The sequence below is a fragment of the Papaver somniferum genome, unplaced genomic scaffold (assembly GCF_003573695.1).
Source record: "Papaver somniferum cultivar HN1 unplaced genomic scaffold, ASM357369v1 unplaced-scaffold_117, whole genome shotgun sequence".
In the NCBI taxonomy this organism is placed as follows: Eukaryota; Viridiplantae; Streptophyta; class Magnoliopsida; order Ranunculales; family Papaveraceae; genus Papaver; species Papaver somniferum.
In genome coordinates, this window is record NW_020620714.1 from 104,153 (window position 1) to 126,031 (window position 21,879).

Here is a 21,879-nt window from a genome sequence, read left to right on the forward strand (position 1 = left end):
ACCCTAAACCTTGAAACCTGAACCCTGAATTTTAAACACTAAACCCAAAATTATGAACGATGTACCCTGAAGGGTAATTTCGACTACTTAACTCTCTCTAACAAAAATCTAAGGAAATGGGGCATTTCAATCTTTTTCCAAAATACGGTGCCTTTTCACAATGTAGGGATCGATTTTGGGACATTTTACCACTTAACCCATCCCATATAACACATTTGTTACAATTTTAACTAATTTGTAATCTTCAAAGTGGGAATCGTAACCAAACCCATACCTAACTGTCTCGGTCGCTTCTCCAGGCATGAAATTGAAGCACGAAAATATCTTATTTTCACCAATTTTAACTAAAATATCTTCCAAATACAAAATTCAGAATTCGATACGCGTATGCAAATCAAACCATTACAAGAGCCCGCAACTTCAATACAATATTTCCGATCCCAGTGACGTTAGAAAAAGTTATTATTCATTGGAATAGCTCCATCACATGTAATAGTACTTGACAACGATGACGACGATGATGCTGATAATATTGAAGCGCAATCTATTGAACAACAAATAGGATTCATGGACGCCACGGGAGACATAAACATGAGCCTAGGGCTGTTTTATTTGACGTTATTTGTATGATGGTGTAGGTGATCCTCAATAAACTTAGGGTTATAAAATAGTCTGCACAAAGGTTTGCATACACACCAGGCTGGATAATTCAGGTTTCCATTTACCTTTGGACATGAATGAATAAAAACATTGGGTACTCCATTTTACCTACCGTTGGTTGAGACGTAGAGCGAGCAGTTTAGTGAGTAGTAAGTAAAGTTGTGTTACTCTAATTGACTGTCATATGCAGTTCTAGCTACCTTCGATCACCTGAAGGTTCAGCAAACAGCGCCATGTGGGGAAATATTGATTTTGATACCTTCATATTAGATGGTTGTTGGAGCCTACCTACACAGTTTCAGTTAATTTTTGTTTTTTGTTTTCTGTAAAATGCTCTGATTCAAGATAATCAATTTAAAATGTCAACTCGACTATCCAACTTATACATAGTTTTCATTTCATATTATTACGACCACTTGATGGTGTACACGGTACGATCACTATCCTGACGTTGTTTGTATAGCTGAAAGCTTTTGAAGGCATTACACAAAGTGTAATTACCTTTTTTTTTGAAAAAAAAAAACTGAATCGGTGGTTAATCTGTATCGGCCCGTATCATTCGTTGATCCGCAGATGTCAAAACAAGGGGTGATTGGGCTAGACATGGTTTAGTTTTCCAATTCCGTAATTTTGACGGATTGGACGCGGGTGTCCCCTAATCCGCATCCGTTCGTCCGTTGCATCCCTATGAGCAATAAATGGGTGGGTGCGTGCTTTGTACTACCCATATCTAATCTCTTAAAACGACGGATTTAGAAATACACTCACATCCGGTCCATTATCTGATGGGTTTGATATCCCATGTGAGCGGATGACCTGGATGGATGCAGATGGGTTGGGGGATTACAAAACATAATTATAAAAAATTAATTAATATTAATATTGTGTGCAATAAATACAGACAAAAAAGAAAAAATTAGTGATCATGCATACTTAATTTATAGTATCCTTAATTTTGTTCCTCTCTTTCATTTTCATTATACCTCAGGCTTCCAAATATAAGTACCTAGCTCACTCTCTAGCTAGTAAACAAGTATATGTACATCAAAAAACTGATAAAATGCACTGTGTTGATTTTTTTTTTTTGTGCGGATCAATATTTACATTCAGGGACGGAGGGATATAAAGACAACTAGGGTCGATAGATCCCACTTGATTTCAGTTTTAAATGATTTAGGTTTAGACATTTTGAAATTTGCATATCTTGTAGGGCAAATATGTATGATATAATTGAAATCTAACTTCTAATGGGGTCTAAGTTATAAAAATCAATACAAAATAAATAAATAAACATCAGATGTATGACCTAAATGCAAATATATATATATATATAGACACCATATTTAGTTTAATTAATCATAACTTTATACTAAAACATCAATTTAAAACGACTAATAAAAAGTGATTTTTAAAATTTTTAATAAAACTAATAATTTATTGTTTTTTTTTTGTGAATAAAACTTATTAGTCCCACATCGTCGAGTTTCCACTTTATAGTTATATTAAGAAACTATATAAACTTTTTAGTCGCATATTGGGGAGTTTTTTTTCATAAGTTGTATTATTCCATTATATAAACAAATTCTTTACTTTTGTAAAAATTAATAGGAAAAAGGGTTTCTCTATATTTTAGAGAGACCCCAAGGGAAAATAATTTTATATTGTTTTATTAAACATTGGTGATTTTCCTTAAGGTTTTGTTATCCGGAGTTACCAAGCTCAAGTTGAGCATCTACTACATAAGCTAGTAGTAGGTGTAGTAGGGTATTTCATCCTGGAGCTATCCGTCCTGTGATGACTATAGCATCACTCTTGATGAGTGTTGTCGGTTGCTAATGTCTTAAGGGCAGCATGTTGAACACGTGACTTACTTTGTTTTTCCAAAGTTTTGCCTTGTTGCTGTTGCGGAGATCTCGGGAGCTCGTCCGTTTCGTTGAATCGATCACTTCCATTACAGAGGAGCTAAGTATCAATAACTTTTGCTTAATTGATTTTTCTTTGTTTTTGATTATTGCACCCAACCCTTACAAGAAGAATAAGGAGGATTCATATGATGACGATCAAGGTGCATCTTGGAGAAGGATGGATTATTAGAAATGATATCATTCCAATTAGTGCATACGCTTTTGCAGTCGACAACCAATTCGGTTGGTACGCGAGTTAAAACCTCCGATTTCATCTCAAGAGGGAGTTTCTTGAAGTAATTCCTTTCTTCATCTACTTCTCTTCTGGCATGACTTCTCAAGAACATCACCATTTTCAATGATTAAACCCTAGAAAAGAAAAATGATTTCTGGAAATTGAATCCAAAAATATCAAATCATCAACAACTGAAAAATCAAATCAGTGATCAGAGTTGAATTATATATGATATCAAGTAGATTGAATGAAAGAACCGAACCCATTTCTCATCTGATCTTTGGGTTCTGAAGTTCATATTTGATTTGATTTTGATATTTATTTTTCTAAAATTCTTGTTTGAGCACCGCGGTAGTCTCTCCACTTTTACTCTATCTTTTTCTCTCTTTCCGGAACATCAAACGATATTTCAGGGCTTTGGATAACAGAAAACAATAATTTACCAAATAATCCTTTAAACCTCGCATTTCCTGTTGGGTTTCAGGCTGGGCCTTGTTGAGGTACACGCCTACTCAGTACTCACTAAAGGGCTGTTTTTAGGCATACCCATTTCTTTCTAGGCATACCAAATTATTTTTCCATCTAGGATGACTTGATAAGGGGCAACTAATGGTAGTGCATTTACTTATATACTCTCAAACAATTTAAATTACTAATATATCCTTATCCTCAAAAAAATAACTAAAATCAAAATCAATAAAATCAAAATCAGTTTCCTATCATATACATCTCTTCTTCTTCCAACTCTAGCCGAACTCTTCCCCTCCCGCAAAAAAAAAAAATCATCACCGTGATTAATTATCGATTCGCAAAAATTTGATCGTCGATTAAATTCAACTACATAATGACTCGTACAAATAAAAGCAGGGACTAGGCAAACCAAATCGTCTTCTAACTAATCAATTGAAGAAGAAGAACCAATTGAAGATGAAGGTGTAGAAACTGAAAATCAACCATCAATTGAACCAGAAATTGAACCAACTGCATCTCCAACTCCGGAAATGAGGATAAGAAAGTAAGTTTTACAAATCCAATCTCCTATTTGCTGTTTTTCATCGATTAATGACCTTTACGGTGTTGGTTCGGCTCAAAATTGAGTCGCGTTTTTAGCCGAACTGTTCGTCAGAAAAGCTTCCTGTAAGTGTATATGAACAGTTCGGCATGAAATTTCATGACATTTCAAGCCGAACCTATTCACAGATAGAGATGCATAGGGGTTCGACGCATTTGATAATCATAATATATGCCGAACCATTAACATTTTTTATTCTAGAACTCTCAGGAATAGGTTCGGCTTATACGATATTCTAAATATGTGCCGAACAATCAACAAATTTTGTACCAAACGATTTTTAAAGGTATGTTCAGCTCATACGATTTTCATTAAATAAGCCGAACTATTCTTCACAAAAGCTTCCTGTAAGTGTATATGAACGGTTCGGCATGACATTTCATGAAATTTCAAGTCGAACCTAGTCACAAATAGAAATGCATAGGGGTTCGGCTCATACGATTTTTTAAATATAAGCCGAACTAGTAATTATTTTTTTTCCGGGTTATTCAGGATTTTGTTCGGCTTACTGTGAAACTTTCATATAAACCGAACTAGTGTTTAGCAAAAGGGTTGGAATTGAAAATTATAGGTTCGGCGCATGCAGTAAACAGATTCAGTGAGCCGAACTGTTCATCAATTGGTAGATTCGGCTCATATATGTGAGCCGAACCTCAACCTGTTTCGCCGAACCATGAAGCAAAAATCCAAACTTTTGATAATTTCGAGCTATAAAAGTGAGATTAAGCATAGTATAGAAGTGTACCTGTGTACTAGAATCATTGAGTTCCTCATCAATGTCTTCATCATATGGATTTGGCTCATAAAAATTACCAACTTGAGTTTGTTCTTGAGTTTGAGTTTGAGTTTGTGTAAAATCATTCTCATAATCTAAGAAATCAGCCATTTGGGAATCATTGTTGTAGTTGATATGTATTTTCCTAGGTTTTTTATATGAATTATGACCCTCCTACTCCATTGAATCAAAAATTAAAATTTTCTCACTTTCTCCTTCTCTTTCTCTCTTTCTTAACCAAAACTTTGATTCCCCCCCCCCCCCCCCACCACCCAAATTTTTTCATCTAAACAACCTTATAATTCTGAAAATTATCTTAATCACTAAACAAAATTTTTAATCATTCATCCAGATTATTCACACTAACACATAAAGGGCATATTTGTCTTTAAAAAATATTTGGTTAAGGGGCTTTCTGATTTGGTTATTTAACATCCCTGTTTGGATTCACTTGGTAAGTCCTGCATATGAGCTAAGTCGGATTCTGACAAAATAGTGGGCTCTGCTTTATCATCATTTAAGAGAGGAAATGGATCTCAGATACGGTTCCAATTGCACGTTCCTGCAGACAGAGCACAATTCATGGCACGCTATAATTAACGATACCTCTGACAAAAGAACAGCCTAAAAGAAAACGATTTTGAATGGGAGAGGGACAATACCTGCTACTTGTTCATCAAATTAATCAATTCCGTAGTAGTAGTTGGATCCCCTCGCTTCTCGTCTCTTTGAATAAAATCAACCCGCAGTTCTTTAAGAAAAGAGAGGTCTCTGAGATCATAGGTTAAAGACTCCTTCACTTGTGGGCAGTTGAAGATGATTAATCCCCCTAGAGAAGTCCATCCTCGTAAATCTGGAAGAAACTTAAAAATTGGGCAGTCGATGAGATACAATTTCTGAAGAGACCCGGTGTAGAGTCCATGGCCATACAGAGGAACCATGTTCTTCTTCTCATCATCAATTACACCAAAGCCTTCCAACTGATTACAACCATCAATGTACAGCGATTGAATGTTGCAATTGTTTTGGAGTATTCTTATTGGGAAGTATATAAGCTCCTCAATATTCTCCAAAACTAGATTTGCAAGAAATGTCTGGCTTCTCCCAACTGAGCATACTAACTTGCTGTCGACCTTCACTAATTTCAATTCCGTCACAGAAGGAAATGAAGGGATTTCTGTTAAACTCTTGCAGCCGTCGATAATCAGTTTTTGAAGACAAGAAGGATATGAATTACTGAGTTCCTCTAGAAGGACCATATCAGAAAGTTCGAGAGTCAGTAACGAAGGAAATTCGCCAATATCAAAACTCTTCAAAGACAATCCTGCAAGAACAAGAAATCGAAGACTTCGGAGCTGCCCAATAGATGATGGTAGTTGTTTTATTCCAACGCAGTGTACGAGTTCCAACTTTACCAAATCTGGAATACCAGATCCACACATCCACATGGGAAGGTCCGACCCCATGAAGTTATGAATACCCAATAGTTTCAAACCAGAGGGAGGTTGGAGAGCTTCAAATACTTGAAAATTACACGAATTCTCGTCCCGCATCATCATCATGGCCACTCCCCAACGCAGACACAATCTACGAAGATTCTGTTTTCCTTTCAGATTCGCCCTCTCAGCATCTACCGGGTCTTTCACATTCTCAAGATTCGTGATAAACAGCAACTCAAGAAAGTTTAGATTCCCTAACTCTTCAAGACCTTCGTTACCTTCTGCTTCTGTGTTTAGTTTTTCTGGTACCACGTAAACCAACTCTTCAAGGAAAATTAGTTTCCCTAAACCAAGTATTAGTTTCCAATTCTTTACATCTTTGGGAACCTCACAATAGAAAAGGTTCACATACTCAAGGTTGTGGAGGTTAACACAAGACTCTGGTAGTACTTCGATCTTAGTATCATTTAGGGCAAGAGATCTTAACTGAGTCAAAGCTCCAAAATCATTGGGTAATTCTCTAAGCAATGGACACTTTTTGAAATCAAATAATCTCAATTTAGAAAGACATGCCACATACTCTGGTAAGGCTTTTAGATTTGTACAGGTATTGACATCTAATGTTTCCAGATTGGAGAGGGTGGTGACAGAAACAGGTAATTCTTCAAAAGGGTTGTCTGACAGATTTAAAATTCTAAGAGATTTCAGACCAGAAATAGAGTCAGGAATGACTTTTAATTCGCAGTTATTGAGATCCAACGTCTGCAAATTAGAAAGACTTGTGACAGAATCAGGTAGTTCTACCATATCCGTCCATGAGACTTCAAGATATCTGAGCTTTTTTAATGATTGAATACCAATGTCTCCAGATTATAAAGCTTACGGAGGGTCAAGTTACTCAGACCGCAGATTGGATTTAGCTGAGGAAACACACGATTAGTTACGGAGGGTGACATTGTGGGGCAAGTTTGGATTTAGCTGAGGAAACACACGATTAGTTACTCAGACCGCAGATTGGTCATAATTGTGGCTCCTAGACTACATTTAAAAACAAGCAGCACTTTTTGGCTTTAGATCAAATTCTAAGCTCTCACTGGTCAGAAGTGAATAACTAATGAGTAATCTCTTTCTCTATAATGACTACACAAAAAATTATGTAACTGGCATAGTTAAGGTCGCATGTGATTTGACAGGGTAGTTATCCTAAAATGTTAATAAGGGTCCTGTAATTTATAGACAAATGGTGCTTCTCTATTTGGTCTCTCTACATTGTGACGTGGGCACGTTTTATTCAGTCACCAATAACATGGTGGGTGACAAAGTATACAATTAGATGTTTTAGCTTATATGGACCCTCCGTAATGTAAGAAGATTTTGAATTTTAACACCGGTTACGAGATTCAATACCAATGTCTCCAGATTATAAAGCTTACTGATGGACTGGTCATTCTCTCCATCCCTAAGATCAAGACAGGAAAGGCGGAGGTACCTTAAGTGTTTTAGCAAACTCAAAGAACGCCACTTTGGACGAGCAATACTAATTTTATTGGGTGAACTACCCACATGTAACACACGCAAGTACTGATTGTTTTCTGAGAATATAAAAGGATCTACCAGGTTTGAACCTTCAGGGATAAAAAGTGTCCGCAACTTCTTCGCGTTACTTAAGCTTTTCAGAAATTCTGTTGATGATAAATCCACATCCAATATTAACTGTAACCGACGTATTTCAGAAGTATTATTCAACTCACTCACCTTGAGAGACGCCAATTCCTGATCCCCGGCAACAGCTTTTGCAAGATCATGCACGAGATCATGCATCTTGCACGTCTTTATGTCACCCAAGAAGCTCCAATCCTCACGATCCAGAAATGAACTCGATACCAAACTCTCAAAGTATTCATCCGCGATGTCTTCAATTGATCTTCTGCTTCCCACATTACAAGTGTCGAGAAATCCTTCTGCTATCCACAGCTGAATCAGTGTTACTCTATTTATCTCCCAACCTTTGGGAAATATAGAGCAGAAGGAGAAACATTGTTTCAACTCAGACGACTAATTGTCATAGCTCAACTTTAGTATGGGTATGATTTCGCTTTGACCTTCTCTTGTATTCAAAACATCAAGTTCTTGAATTGACAACCAATCGCCTTCATTATTTTTTAAGCGCATGAGACCTCCCAAGATTTTTGCTGCAAGCGGTACGCCACTACATTTTTTTGCTATTCCTTTTCCAATGCTTGTCATGGTTGGAGTCTTTACTGCTCCACCGGGAGAAAATGCTCTCTTCTCCATGATAGACCAACATTCATCATCCTGTAACTTCCCCAATTTGTAAGGAGGAATACTCCCCTTAACCATATCTGCAACTTGAGTTTTGCGAGTAGTGATTAATATTTTACTCCCTTGAGCCCCATCAAGCAACGCACTGCAGAGTCTCTCCCATTGCCCAGCATCCTCGTTCCATAAATCGTCAAATACTAGCAAATATCTCTTCCCATTTAGTTGTTCCTGAACTTTACTTACCAGTACAGCAAAGTTTGACGGAGAATCAAACTTTTTCTTCGTGGAGGACTCCATAATTTTTATTAAGAGCTTTTCCACATCAAATTCTTGAGAGACATGGACCCACAATTTTAACTCAAAAAGTTTATTTACCATCTCATCATTATAGACGAGCTGAGCTAGAGTTGTCTTGCCTAGACCTCCCATACCAACTATGGAAACCACAGAGACCTTTTCCGTATTTCTATCACAACCAGATGGTGTTGCTGATGATGGTATCACTTTGGTTAACATGTTTACTATTTTCTCCTTTTCATCCTCCCTCCCTATAATGTTTGATTCATGAATACAGGGTGCGGTTTCTCGGCTCCGGTGCTCACTGTTTTCACCAGGAAGAGTAACAGTATTGCTAGCAGGTGTAGTTTGCAAATGAAACTTACTCATATCTTCGGTGGTTTCAGCTAACCTCTGGTTTATATGTTTGATTTTCCTAGCCATCTCGAAACGAAAAGCAAGTGGGTTGGTGGATGAAAAGAAATCACGAGCCTTGATCCTCAAGCGGTTCCCCCTTTCACACCTCCGCATGGTTTCATAGGAAAACTCATGCATCACATCTTCCGCATCATAGGCAACATCTTTAAGCCTTCTTAACCAAAGACGTACAGCTGCATCATTGATCTGTTTCCTCTCAGCATCAGCTATTACAAGTAGAATCATCTCTAAAGTGTCTTGAAGCTTTTTCAGATCATCTTCGACACCCCTCACCAGACTAATTTCTCGAGCAACAACCGGAACCAATTTCTTCAATATTTCTGTTACGCCGTTAGCAACAATCCCTTCAAACGCCATGGTGAGTAATTGGTATTCAATTGAAAGTACTTGATAATGAAAAGAAGATCAAGAAATGAAGAAACTTACTTGAATAAAAGTATGATATGTTGAAATGATGTATAAGACTAAAAGGGTGTACTCTAGAATGGTTTTATCTCTGGAAAGGATTGGATTGAAAATCTAATCTACATGAATTGTGTGGGTTTGGTTTAATTAGTCGTCCAATAATGATGCGTAGAAATCGTTAGTCGATAATACAATTAGTCAACTATTCAATTGCCAATAATGGGTGTACCCCACACACTCTGTCTTAACTATTTAATTGCCAATAATATGCAATTAGTCGTCCAATAAGAATTACGTGGGCATAGTTCAGTGGTCCTGGACCATATAGTTGCCATTATTAAATCTCAACTAGTCTATTGTTAGAGGAAGTTTCGTTTTGTTGGACCTTATAATTGCCATTATTAAATCTCAACTAGTTTATTGCCGTCATCTAATTTAAAAATACAAAATACTCCCTCCGTTCATTTTTAATAGGTCAGTTTCTATAAATAAAAGTTTCAAAAAATAGGCCAGTTTTCTAATTGGAAAAGTCAAATGTTATTTTAGTTTTTTGGGACCACTTTAACTTCTTTTGATGACAAGTGTCATGTGGACCACTTTACTTCTTTTGCTAACAAGTGTCATGGAACCATTTCATTTCACTTCTTTTATTGACAAGTGTCATGAGGATCACTTTCAATGATTAGTTCTCTTAATTTCCTTAAATTTCGCTAAAAATAAAGCTGGCCTATTAAAAAAGAATGGAGAGACAATCAATGAATTCAGAGGAAGTTTCGTTTTGATTGACGCTGGTGTTACCTGCATCAAGAGATTTTAGCAGTAGTAGTAACCGGAGACTTAAAGTGCCATGTGAGAATATGAGAAATCTTCAACAATTCAGCATCTTTTTAAACCCCAACCCCATCTGCCCATTTTAGTTAACCATTTAGTTTCCAGAGGTAGCTCTTATGTGGACATGCTTGTTACAATGGTCACAAAATGACCTTTTGCGTTTGTTATTTCTTGGGATATGAGCATTGCCATTTCCCGGAGATGCAAAATTCCTTGGATTTTTATATTCACCACGAGAAACATTCAAAGTAGCCGGTTCAATGGATGGAACAGAAGAAGAGTGTATACCTTGTTGCTCCTCCTGTCGGACATGATTGTATATCATTGCAGGTGAGGGCATAGGCTCCATGAGGAAAATCTGACTGTGCAATGGTGAGAATCGTTTATGTAACCCTTGCATAAACTCCATGGATCTGTCACGGTGATGATTTTGCACATAATTCTAGCTTGCTCCACAAATACATGGTTCAATTGGCCTAAACACATCCAACTAATCCCAACGAGATTTTAGATGAGTGTAATACATCGCAACACTCAGATTTTCCTGCTTCAGATTTGCAATTGATTATTTTAATGTATACAGCTTGGATGCATTATGATAGGGAAACCTAGACTTGATCTCCAGCCATTATCCCGTACGGATGAAAAATTCATAGTCCTTGAACGGATTTCAGGATCAACAGAGTTGGAGACCCAACTACCAACAATATCGTTCGAAGCGCGTCCAATAAGGTAAGTCTGATAGGTTGGTAGGTTTTACCTCAGTTCCATCGATATAACCCGTTTTCCCTTTCGCACTGAGAGCTTTTGTCATTTCTTTGCCCAGGTGCAATAGTTTTTGTTAGAGCATTGCTCGGTCGAACTCGCATGTGTTGCTATCTCAAGCATGTTTGTCAATGTTAGTGATCAAAACTATAAGTCTTGATTTATAGCCTATTTGATGATATCTCGGACTAGGACATAGATAGTGTAGTTGAGCTTAGATCTCACGACGTTCATCTCTTGAAGACGAAGAACTACTAAAGGGAGCTTGTGGAACTTCTTCGAAGAAAAGGTATGTGGAGACTTGAACTTATCTATCACTTGGAAAGTCTATTTCATATATTGAGACATAAGTCGTGTTACGATATAGTTTTCTCTATACACATTTGAGATTTCGAGCTGAGTATATCTCGCTTACATATTTCTTGAAATATGTGTTGGTAAGCTTTCGCTTCGACCAAGTTCATCTTATATCATGAGAAAATTTTCGAGTAACATCTTACATGGTTTGTGTGATACAATCATTCGATGTAGGCTTGGAATGTTTCGACAATGATTATTTCAATATCTTGAAAATTGCTTTGATGCTAATAGTGTGTGAAAACGGCTATTGTCGTTATAGAAGAATGTTTTAATGATTAAAATAAAGACTTGATGATGTAACCATCTTTGGATATAATCATATATAGTGTGTTCGCACATTAGCGTATAAGTCTATAAACCGGGAGCCAAAAGTATGCATATGTGTGTATACGAAATTGGTGAAGGAGACAGGTTAAGTATGTGTACGGGTACGCATACTGGCAGAAGTTCTCGAACCGAAAATTTCTGCTGAGTTTGGTTTTAGCAAAACTCTTAATTAGTCACCTTAAGTATGCGTACCGTACGCATACTGGTGGAAGTTTTCGAACCGAGAATTTTTGTTGAGTTTGGAAACTTAACAAACTCAAAATCGGTTGCTTAAGTCCGCATACCCGTACACATACTTAAGATGGTTACTTTTTCAAGTCGGTCATTTCATGGACTTAAACATTTAAATCATAAGGAATGAAATCTTTGCAAACCGTGGCTATAATGTCCATGATTGATTCAAGTGAATCAAACTGATTTGATTTCAATTGTGTTTTCTAAATAATTGAACAACTCTTTAACTAGTTTTATTTGAGTAATTTGAACTAGTTATCGTTAAGATGAATAAGGTTGATATGAGAGTAATCATATGGCTAACCTTGGTTAACTATTTGTGAACCAACATGGTGTACACGTTTAGGTACGGTTATATAAACCTAAATGAGGGTACATTTCATTTGTGTGTAACAAGCTAAGTTCGATCTAATAGTTGAAAGATATTAGCTTGGTTGAATCAGGTTTTTCATCTAATGATGATTATTGAATTCTTTGTTACCAAGGTAACTTAGAGATTTGAAAACTATATAAAGGAGAACTCTAGTAAATAGGAAGACTAATCCCCACACCTTCTGTGTGTTACTAGTTGCATAACTAGAGTCGATTCTCCTTTAACTTTAGGCTTCTTCTCGAGACCGTGTAAGTTAACGACTTGAAGACTTCATTGGGATTGTGAAGCCAGACCTAAATATTATCTTTATAATTGCATGATCTGATCTTGTTGTTTCTATCGTGTTGAGTGTAATTGAAACTGGTACCTTGTATAAAGCCAAACGTAAGCTTGATCTTACTTCAAGCCAGACGCAACTGTACCTTGAATTAGTGTGAAATTTATTAGGATTCAACTACAGTCCAGTCCGAAGTTAATTGGTAGTAGGCTAGTGTCTGTAGCGGATTAATACAGTATGGTGTTCAAACTGGACTAGGTCCCGGGGTTTTTGTGCATTTGCAGTTCCTTGTTAAAAAAATTTGGTGTTTGTGTTATTTCTTTTCCGCATTATATTTTTTTTATATAATTAAACTATCACAGTTTGTGCGTTAAAATCAATCAATTAGAATATCCAACCTTTGGTTGTTGATTTACATTGATTGACACTTGAATATTGGTATTTGGTACTGTTCAAGTAACTCCTCTGATATTCAGTCGTGCTCGTAGATTTCTATTTGTTGATTGCGGATTGAATTAAGAGTTAGAGCCTTAGAGATATTAAACTGTTTGATATACTTTATTCTAGGTTGAGTCTGACTGTCTAGTATATACTTTATTCTAGGTTGAGTCTGACTGTCTAGTTGATTCTCTAGAAAGTGTATTGGAGTAAATCCTCTCATATTGACAAACAAATTTTTGGGTGTGGTTGTTAGACCCCCGTATTTTCAGTTTTCACTGGTGAGAAGAGAAGTATAGATGATAGATGTAGGATTATCCGACGGGTGCACATAATAAGGACTGGTGTGTCCTTTTCAAAATTGACAATGAAAGGGTTTGGGTTTAATTTGATTGATTGACGATGAAAGGGTTTGGGTTTGATTGATCGCCTTCGATAGTCATGATGATTAGGTTGCAGAAAAAAAATCTAACCTAGGTCTAGTATACCATAAAGAAATATGGGTGACAGAGTTGTTTTCTCTCACAACTGTGTAGAGATGAATTTCATTAAGAGATATTTATACACATTACATTGGTGCTGAGATAAGAATACATAACAGAAATAACTAAATAAAAGGTGCAGCTAAAGAACCGAAACACTAAAAACTAATAAGCTATATAACAGGGCAACTGATAGTTGTTACAACATAAATTAGGAAGACTTAGCTATAGTACAAGAACCTGTACGTGTGAGTAGTCAACCTATACACATGACAAGTTTATCAAGTGGTTGGAAAAGTAATTGTTGGAAAAGTAATTGTTCATCTGAATAACGATCCATCACATGTAACCATACTTGTAGGAAATGACGACGCTAGTGCTGCTGATGATGCTGATAATATTGAAATATAATCTATTGAACGATAAATAAGATTCTTGCACGCTACGAGAGATGTAAACATTTTTTTTGTGGTTGTTTATATGGTTAAGGTGATATTTAATAAATTTGCATTATAAAGTAGTCTTCCTAAAAGTTTGCATATACACCTATAACTTAAAATAAATTTCATAGATAAACTTAAAAGGACATCTACCTGAAAATCTCTTCTGGCATCCTCAATTAACTAGGGTTTCAACAACGGTGTAGTAGGACATGATCGATCAAACAATGTTCAGAGCCAATATATCCAGAGATCTAAGAGCATCTCCAATGGTGTACAAATCTTTAAAAATTATTCGTGACACTTCAGAAAAATAACTAAAACCAAATTATTTTTCAATATTTTTGTTCGAAAAAAAATATTCAAATGTTAAATTAGACATAAATATATAGTAGGTTTGTTTGCAGAAAATCTCAATTCAGAGGAATTTGTAATCCTATGAGATTACAAATTTAGTGATTTCTTGATTGAAAATTTAGAAGAATATATCTAAATATCCATATTCCTCCGATATCCATATTCACTTAGAGCAACAGGAGATATCGAGTGAGTGTTTTTAACACTCATTCACATCCAAATTGAGTGATTAACTAGCTTGAAGAGTGAATTTACGACCGTTCACAGCCAAATTGAGTGAGTGACTAGCTTGAAGACTGAATTTATGACCGTAGGAAAGCAAGTTGCGAGACTAAGCATCTGAACACGTGCCTTTTAGGTTTATATTTTATGCTTTTAATGATAAAAAAATATAGGATCCCCAAAACAAAAAAATTTTATTTTTATTTTTACTTAGCATCTGTCGTTGAATGAGTTTTTTCACAAACGGTCCAAAATCAGCCTCTTAATCCGGACTCTCATTCGATCGAAAGAGTTTGGTCAAACTGGTAAGCATTCTCATCCAATAATAATATGATCAAATATATTCATATTGAATTTCCCATTGGCCATAACCTTGCTTTTATATTTTCTCCATTCATTTTATGTACAGGGGTATCACTTTTACCACCATCGTAAATCCTTCAAATTTAACTTTGTTACCATGTAAGCCCCAGAGAAGGATAAAAACGGAAAATGAGAAATTACAATCTAATCCAGATTTGAGATCAAATATCTTTTCCAAATCCCGATTCCATCACAACTCCGATTCTTAACGCAAAATCCAATACATCGATTCAATCAACCAGGTCAGTCATTACTGTAATCTGATTCTCATCATCTTCTTTATAGTCTCAGTTTTCAAAATCTGATTAAGAAAATTAGGTCTAATAGTATTCAAAATCTGAAAAAAAAAATCAGATATTAGGGCTTGGTAATGGGGAGTTCTAAGTATGATAGAGAAGAAGAAGGTGAAGTTAGGGTTTCTAAAGTCAGAGATAAGAGGAATAGGGACGATGATGATGATGATAGGAAGAGGAGATCTCACAGAAAACATGATAGCAGTGATGGCGAGGAAGGTCAAATTAGGGTTTCTAAAGTAAGGTATGATGATAATAAGAGGACTAGTAGGGATGATGATGATGATAGGAGGAGGAAATCTCACAGAAAACATGATTCCAGTGATGACGATGAGGAGGGTAGGGTTTCTAAATTAAGGATGATGATAGAGATAGGAGAAGATCTCACAGAAAACATGGTTCCAGCGACGACGAGGAAGGGAGGGTTTCTAAAGTAAGGGATGATGATAGAAGGAGATCTTCAAACAGAAAACATGACCGTGACGAGGATGAGGATAGACATCGGAAAAGTAGTCGGCGAAGGGATAAGGATGATGATGATGATAAGGATAGAAGTAGCAGGAGGAGAGGTGATAGAGATAGAGATGAAGATAGAAGTAGTAGAAGAAGAGACAAGGATTGAGGAGGAAGAGGTGGTGCTGATAATGATGTGGGAGAAGATGTCAAGAAATCGGAAGAAGAAGCGACTGAAGCAAGGAAAATTGTGGATTATTCTGATATAGGAAAAGTGGGCAAGAGTGGAGGAATATACGTTCCACCGTTTAGGTTAGCTAGAATGATGAGAGATGTGGAAGATAAGAGTAGTCCTGAATACCAGAGATTGACATGGGATGCGTTGCGTAAATCAATCAATGGGCTTGTGAATAAAGTGAATGCAATGAATATTAAGAACATTATACCTGAATTGTTTGCTGAGAATCTTATAAGAGGAAGAGGTTTGTTCTGTAGATCATGTATGAAGTCTCAAATGGCTTCTCCGGGTTTTGCTGATGTTTTCGCAGCATTGTCTGCTGTGGTCAATACGAAAGTGGGTGAATTGCTTTTGAAGAGGATTGTGTTACAATTGAAAAGAGCTTATAAGAGGAATGATAAGCCGCAGTTACTTGCTGCCACCAAGTTTATAGCACATCTTGTTAACCAGCAAGTTGCTCATGAGATTATTGCTTTGGAGCTTCTGACGGTATTGCTAGAGAATCCCACAGATGACAGTGTTGAGGTTGCGGTCGGTTTTGTTACAGAGTGCGGTTCACTTCTTCAGGATCTTACACCCAAGGGTCTCCATGGTGAGTTTTTTTATTCTTTATATAAGTTTTTGGTTATCAATAGACATGTATGTAAGCTCTTAAACTTTTCTACCTTCAAGTTTGTTAGGTAACATGGTACACAAATTACTAGGTCTGGTACACAAATTACTGGTTATGTCTAGGGAAACCATTGTTTTTCTTTTCCTTTCATATAGATTTATTTGGTTTCGCTTGATATCTTAGTTAACTTCTCATTGTCAGTGTCCTTAGCTAAAGGTGTAACAGACAAACATATCTGGTTTTTGGGGCTATCAAAAATTCTAAATTGGCGAGCATGAAAACTAATAGATTTCTTGATACCTATTACTGATTAATATTGCAACATAAGATTGAATAACTATCGTGATAAGCATATGAGACAGTTAACTTGTCAGATGCAGTAGTCGGTTGGTTAATAGTCTTCTACCTAAAATTTGTTTCGAGTGTCGACAATTAAGATCTGTTTCTTAAATGACCAAGCATGTATAGTATTTGGGCAATGCTTTGTTAAATGGATTCTGTCTATAGATAACAGGCTTGGCATCCTTATGAGCACATGAGAAACTCAACTTGTCAGTTTTCTCAGGTTTAAGCATGCATACCTTAGCTTTATCACACTCCATTCACTGCAACCTTTTCTGTTTTCATTTTTCCATTTTGTTCTTTTTTCATTGGTACACTATAAGAGACTAGAAGGTTATAGCTTGTCATATTAAACTACGGCATTGCAAAATTGGTTTGCAAACCCAAAAGCGTGGGAAAAAGGGGTTCCAAAGAAGAAGGAAAAAAAAACGTAATGATTTCTCCAAAATCTGATGTGACACTTGCTGTGAATGCATGCCATATTAGTGGTCTAGCTAACTAGCTCAAAAATGCATGCCATACTAGTGGTCTAACTAGCTAAAAACCCAACTACTCAAGAAACAATTTCTCTTTTCTTGTATTTCTTTCTCATCTAAGACTCTCTCTCACCACTCTCTTTCGATCGAACTGTATATATGTTGTAGTAGCAAGCTGTGTATCCACCCAACAAAATTTTAAAGCTATGTTGAGTGGAAGAACGCTATGAAGGTGAAAATTCTGAAGATTCCTACAACACCACCGGGTAAAGAATCCACAATTTTGTGGTTTATTTACCCATTGGTGCTGTTAGAATTATCTGGGGTCATTATGTTGTAGATCGCTAGGGTACCTATTTATTTTCCTCTACATTTTTTCTAATCTGACTTTCTTGCCTTGCCTCATTTCTTCATGCTCTAGTATGCATTGTTGGTTGATTGATTCTAGAAATACAGATTTGTGGTAACTAATCATTATCTCAAGATTTGTGGTAACTAATCATTATTTTAATTTTTTTAAGAAACAACTACTGATTCTTATGTAGTTTCTTCTGCCTCCAAACATGGTATTTTTATTTTTTTAGCTCAAAGTGACTGAATCATTTATTAAGAGTTGGTGGGAAGATAATGAGTAAGATTGGTATATATCTGGGTTGGTGACTTTCCGGTAGTTAATGAGATTGACATGTGGTCTGGTCAGTTGCAGGGAGTGTAATTGCTTTGCGAAACATGGTACGTTATGTTGTGGTTGTGTTGAACGTTGTTCTTGTAATCCTGTGCACGGTTATAACATTGCAGATTAGGTTTAACATGGATTATCAAATGAGAGTATTGTACTGGGCACTGATTCACTATCTTTATATATTATCGAGTTCTTCTTTTTCTTTTGTGCTGTCAATATTAACTCTTATTTGTGGCACTTCATGTTCTAAGGTATCTTTGAGCGGTTTCGTGGAATACTTCATGAAGGAGAGATAGACAAAAGGGTCCAGTTTCTAATTGAAGGCCTCTTTGCCATCAGAAAAGCCAAATTTCAGGTAATGCCCATACTTCCCCTCCTGTTATGCTTTGGAGTTTCATTTCAGTTTGGTATCAGAATTTTTTTAATAGCTGAGACCATGTAAAAGGAAAAAATACTAAATAGTTGTGAATATATGCAGGGACACCCTGCGGTCAGGCCTGAGTTAGATCTTGTGGAACAAGAAGACCAGCTTACTCATGAATTATCCCTCGAGGATACGATGGATCCAGAGACTTCTCTAGGTAATGTATTTTGTAAAAAAGCTTCCCTGAGATAGTCTTCTCTGATACACCGTTATGGTTGCTCTTTCGTTTATATAACATGTTGTTTGTAATTATTCAGATATTTTCAAGGTGGATCCAGAATTTCTGGAGCATGAGAAGCGCTATGAAGATCTGAAGCGCAACATACTTGGTGATGATCAGTCATCTGAAGAAGAAGGCTCTGATGCACCCTCGGATGGTGAGGATGATGATGACTCTGACGAGGAAGATGAGGACGAGGAGCAAATGAAGATACAGGATGAAACCGAGACGAATTTTGTGAATCTAAGGAGGACAATCTACCTCACTATTATGTCGAGTGTGGACTTTGAGGAAGCTGGACACAAACTACTAAAGATTAAGCTTGAGCCAGGTCAAGAGGTAAGTGATGGATGTGGTTTCTGTTTTATATGATTTGCGCCTCTCCCCGATCTGCTTTCGACAAACTGTTTTTTGTTTCCCCAGTTCTACAAATATTAATTGAAATATTTGATGATTTCCTTGGAACCTAATGCTTGACCTTTTTTTCTTCATATTGGGTATTATAGATGGAACTGTGCATAATGCTGTTGGAGTGTTGTAGTCAGGAGAGAACCTATCTTCGGTATTATGGTCTCTTAGGGCAGCGTTTTTGCATGATCAACAGAATCCATCAGGAAAATTTTGAGAAGTGTTTTGTCCAGCAGTATTCTATGATTCATAGGCTCGAAACCAATAAGCTCCGTAACGTCGCCAAATTCTTTGCACATTTACTTGGTACAGATGCTCTACCTTGGCATGTGTTAGCTTATATTCGCTTGACAGAGGAGGATACTACTTCATCTTCACGTATCTTCATAAAAATTCTGTTTCAGGTATGTATTTTCATTTTTTTTTATGATGCTGCGGTTATATGTAGTATGAGAAAGACATGTATTAAAACTTCGCCTTCTTTTGTTTTGATATTGAACCTTATGAAATTATAATTTTGTATTGGCAGGAATTGTCTGAGCACCTTGGTATCAGGTTGCTGAATGAGCGGCTTATTGATCCTGCTATGCAGGACTCATTTGAATCGATCTTCCCTAGGGATAATCCCAAAAACACTAGATTTTCCATTAACTTCTTTACGTCAATAGGGCTTGGTGGAATCACAGAGAACTTGCGTGAATACTTGAAGAACATGCCAAGGCTCATTATGCAGCAACAGAAAGAAGTTTCAGAATCGGAAGGAGAATCTTGGAGTTCAAGTTCTACTAGTGGCGATAATTCGAGTTCTGAATCAGAATCTGAATCGTCAAGTTCAGAGAGTGAAAGGGAGAAGAGAAAACGGCGCAATTCAGAGAGTGACAGGGAGAAGAGAAAACGCCGCAAGAGATGAAGGAGGGATGAAAGAAATCCCATGGCCTTTTTAGTCTGAAACCCTGACTCATCAAGTTGTAAGAGGGAGAGGGATGAGAAGCAATGGTGCAAGGGACATTTGAAATAGTATTTTTTGATTTGCTGGGACCAGGTTTTACCTTGTAGTCTGTTACAGTGAGTTAACACTTCCATGCCTTTTGCTACCCTTCTTAGTCTTGTTCTAGAATTGTTAGTTGTTACTGTACAATCCCTTGTGGTTAATAATCTGCTGCTTACACTTTGCGAACCTGTCTGAAGAAAACCCATGTTTAGTTTTAAAGAGTAACATGGATCTGTTTCCACATCGCAGAGAAGAAAGCTCATAATCGTCTGCTGTTTGAGTTTCTGAGATGTTTACTTGGTGGTGTGACAGATTCCATGTATAGAGCTTCGATAAAGGTTGTAAGAGAAGCAGAGCTTGCTCTTGTGTTTATTCTACACATCTGGTTGGCAGATTATTTAGTATTTTTCTTTGTACTTGTAATTCTTGGAGCTTTTATTTTACTTTTACCTACTGTTGAAACAATTTTGTTGAAGAGCAGTTTTAAATTTTAGATCTCTGATTCTGCAATGTTTGGATTTGTAATTCATTAAGTCAAGATTCTAAAGGGAAGAAGGTAAAGGAGAAACCATTCTTGCACCAGTGAAACCTGTAGGCCTGTTGCTATGGTTAGCTTGTTTGCGCTGGACTGGAGTCATTTTTATGTTAATTACGTTGCAGTCCCCAAGCTAAAGATGCGGATGCATTTTTGGGTTATGAACCCTTTTTTGTCACCGTCTGTCTGTGTCACCACCACCACTCTATCTACTTCAGCAATAGCCACATCAACTTCCACCACTGACTACACTCACTAACCTAAACCAAACAAAAACCTATCAGCATAGAGGAGATTGTTAGAAATTGAAATATTTTGATGCTCTGATACCATGTTAGAAATTTTTATAATTTTGACGTTGAACTATATTCGGAGATATACGAGCATAGTGGTGTTGCTCGTATAGAGCTCCAGGAGCTCTAGTGGTGAAGGTGAAAGCAAGGACTTTGTAAATTTGAACTTTATCTTCTATTGAATTGAATCTTGCTTACTTACAAATGAGGATGCCCATGCCTATTTATAGTCTTACATAAACCTTCATTACAAGCTCTACATTTCTCTAGAATATTCACTAGGTAATATCCTATTGCAACCGACACACTTTTCTAGCTTTATCTAGACTTCAAACAGTAGCAAACTTTGTTTGCACTAACCGACTCTCTAGAGTCTTCTCTACCGGCCGTACATCCTTAGGCATTTTAGTTTCTAGATGTTTCTTGTATTACAAATTACCATTGACTAGCTCTTGGTAGTTGACACTACAAGACTTTGCTAGACTTATCTGCAGAATTCTAGAATCTTCTCAGCATTACAAATTACATGTTCCAACACCCCCTCTTGATTTGTAATGGTCTTTGATTTTGATCTCACCCAATCTTGGCTCGCTTTTAGCTGCTTATTCTCGTCGCTGCCTGCCCATGCTCGTAGTGTATTCATTTCGGACTTGTCGTCACATTGAAACCAGCTCGCCTTCGTAGTATCTTCATATCCTGTTTTAGATCTTCTTTGTTGACCTGGCATTTTCGCAGCCTGTTCCTTGTAGATTCAGAGCCTCTGTCTTGTGACAATCATCTCCTTCTCCTTCACGGTTTAGACCGAACTTGACAGTCTTAAATTCAGAGGCTTTGCCTTCTGTTGATATTCCTCGCCTTTCACGAAACTTGACCATCGTAGGTTCAGAGGTTCCGCCCACTCAACTTTATGAGTAGAATATTTTTACAGGATGACTCTCATTTTTGCCATCTCTAT

At 36.8% G+C, this 21,879-nt stretch overlaps 3 protein-coding genes across 3 annotated transcripts; 1 reads left to right on the top strand and 2 right to left on the bottom strand.

Moving 5' to 3' along the window:
• Positions 1–5,055: 5,055 nt before the first annotated feature.
• LOC113329440 (putative disease resistance protein RGA3) lies at positions 5,056–6,902 on the bottom strand. Its single transcript, XM_026576309.1, has 2 exons — positions 5,309–6,902; positions 5,056–5,208 (listed from the first exon to the last, which is right to left on the bottom strand). The coding sequence occupies exon 1, from the start codon at positions 6,890–6,892 to the stop codon at positions 5,312–5,314; it is 1,581 nt and encodes a 526-aa protein (XP_026432094.1). The 5' UTR covers positions 6,893–6,902; the 3' UTR covers positions 5,056–5,208; positions 5,309–5,311.
• A 521-nt stretch (positions 6,903–7,423) lies between these two features.
• Positions 7,424–9,439, bottom strand: LOC113330061 (putative disease resistance protein RGA1). The gene is made up of 2 exons (XM_026576926.1): positions 8,188–9,439; positions 7,424–8,091 (listed from the first exon to the last, which is right to left on the bottom strand). The coding sequence occupies exons 1-2, from the start codon at positions 9,437–9,439 to the stop codon at positions 7,424–7,426; spliced, it is 1,920 nt and encodes a 639-aa protein (XP_026432711.1).
• Positions 9,440–15,326: 5,887 nt separating this feature from the next.
• Positions 15,327–20,587, top strand: LOC113330062 (pre-mRNA-splicing factor CWC22 homolog). Its single transcript, XM_026576927.1, has 7 exons — positions 15,327–15,588; positions 15,876–16,532; positions 18,305–18,408; positions 18,532–18,634; positions 18,735–19,036; positions 19,204–19,509; positions 19,635–20,587. The coding sequence occupies exons 1-7, from the start codon at positions 15,327–15,329 to the stop codon at positions 20,013–20,015; spliced, it is 2,115 nt and encodes a 704-aa protein (XP_026432712.1). The 3' UTR covers positions 20,016–20,587.
• The last annotated feature ends 1,292 nt before the right edge of the window (positions 20,588–21,879 follow it).

Bases quoted from the DNA above. Each gene is read 5' to 3' on its own strand.
- LOC113329440 (XM_026576309.1), bottom strand. From the start codon at position 6,892: ATGGTAGAACTACCTGATTCTGTCACAAGTCTTTCTAATTTGCAGACG.
- LOC113330061 (XM_026576926.1), bottom strand. From the start codon at position 9,439: ATGGCGTTTGAAGGGATTGTTGCTAACGGCGTAACAGAAATATTGAAG. The intron at 8,092-8,187 runs GTCAAAGCGAAA...TATTTCCCAAAG, and splicing joins TGTTTTGAATACAAGAGAAG to GTTGGGAGATAAATAGAGTA.
- LOC113330062 (XM_026576927.1), top strand. From the start codon at position 15,327: ATGGGGAGTTCTAAGTATGATAGAGAAGAAGAAGGTGAAGTTAGGGTT. The intron at 16,533-18,304 runs GTGAGTTTTTTT...TCATGTTCTAAG, and splicing joins TACACCCAAGGGTCTCCATG to GTATCTTTGAGCGGTTTCGT. The intron at 18,635-18,734 runs GTAATGTATTTT...GTAATTATTCAG, and splicing joins GGATCCAGAGACTTCTCTAG to ATATTTTCAAGGTGGATCCA.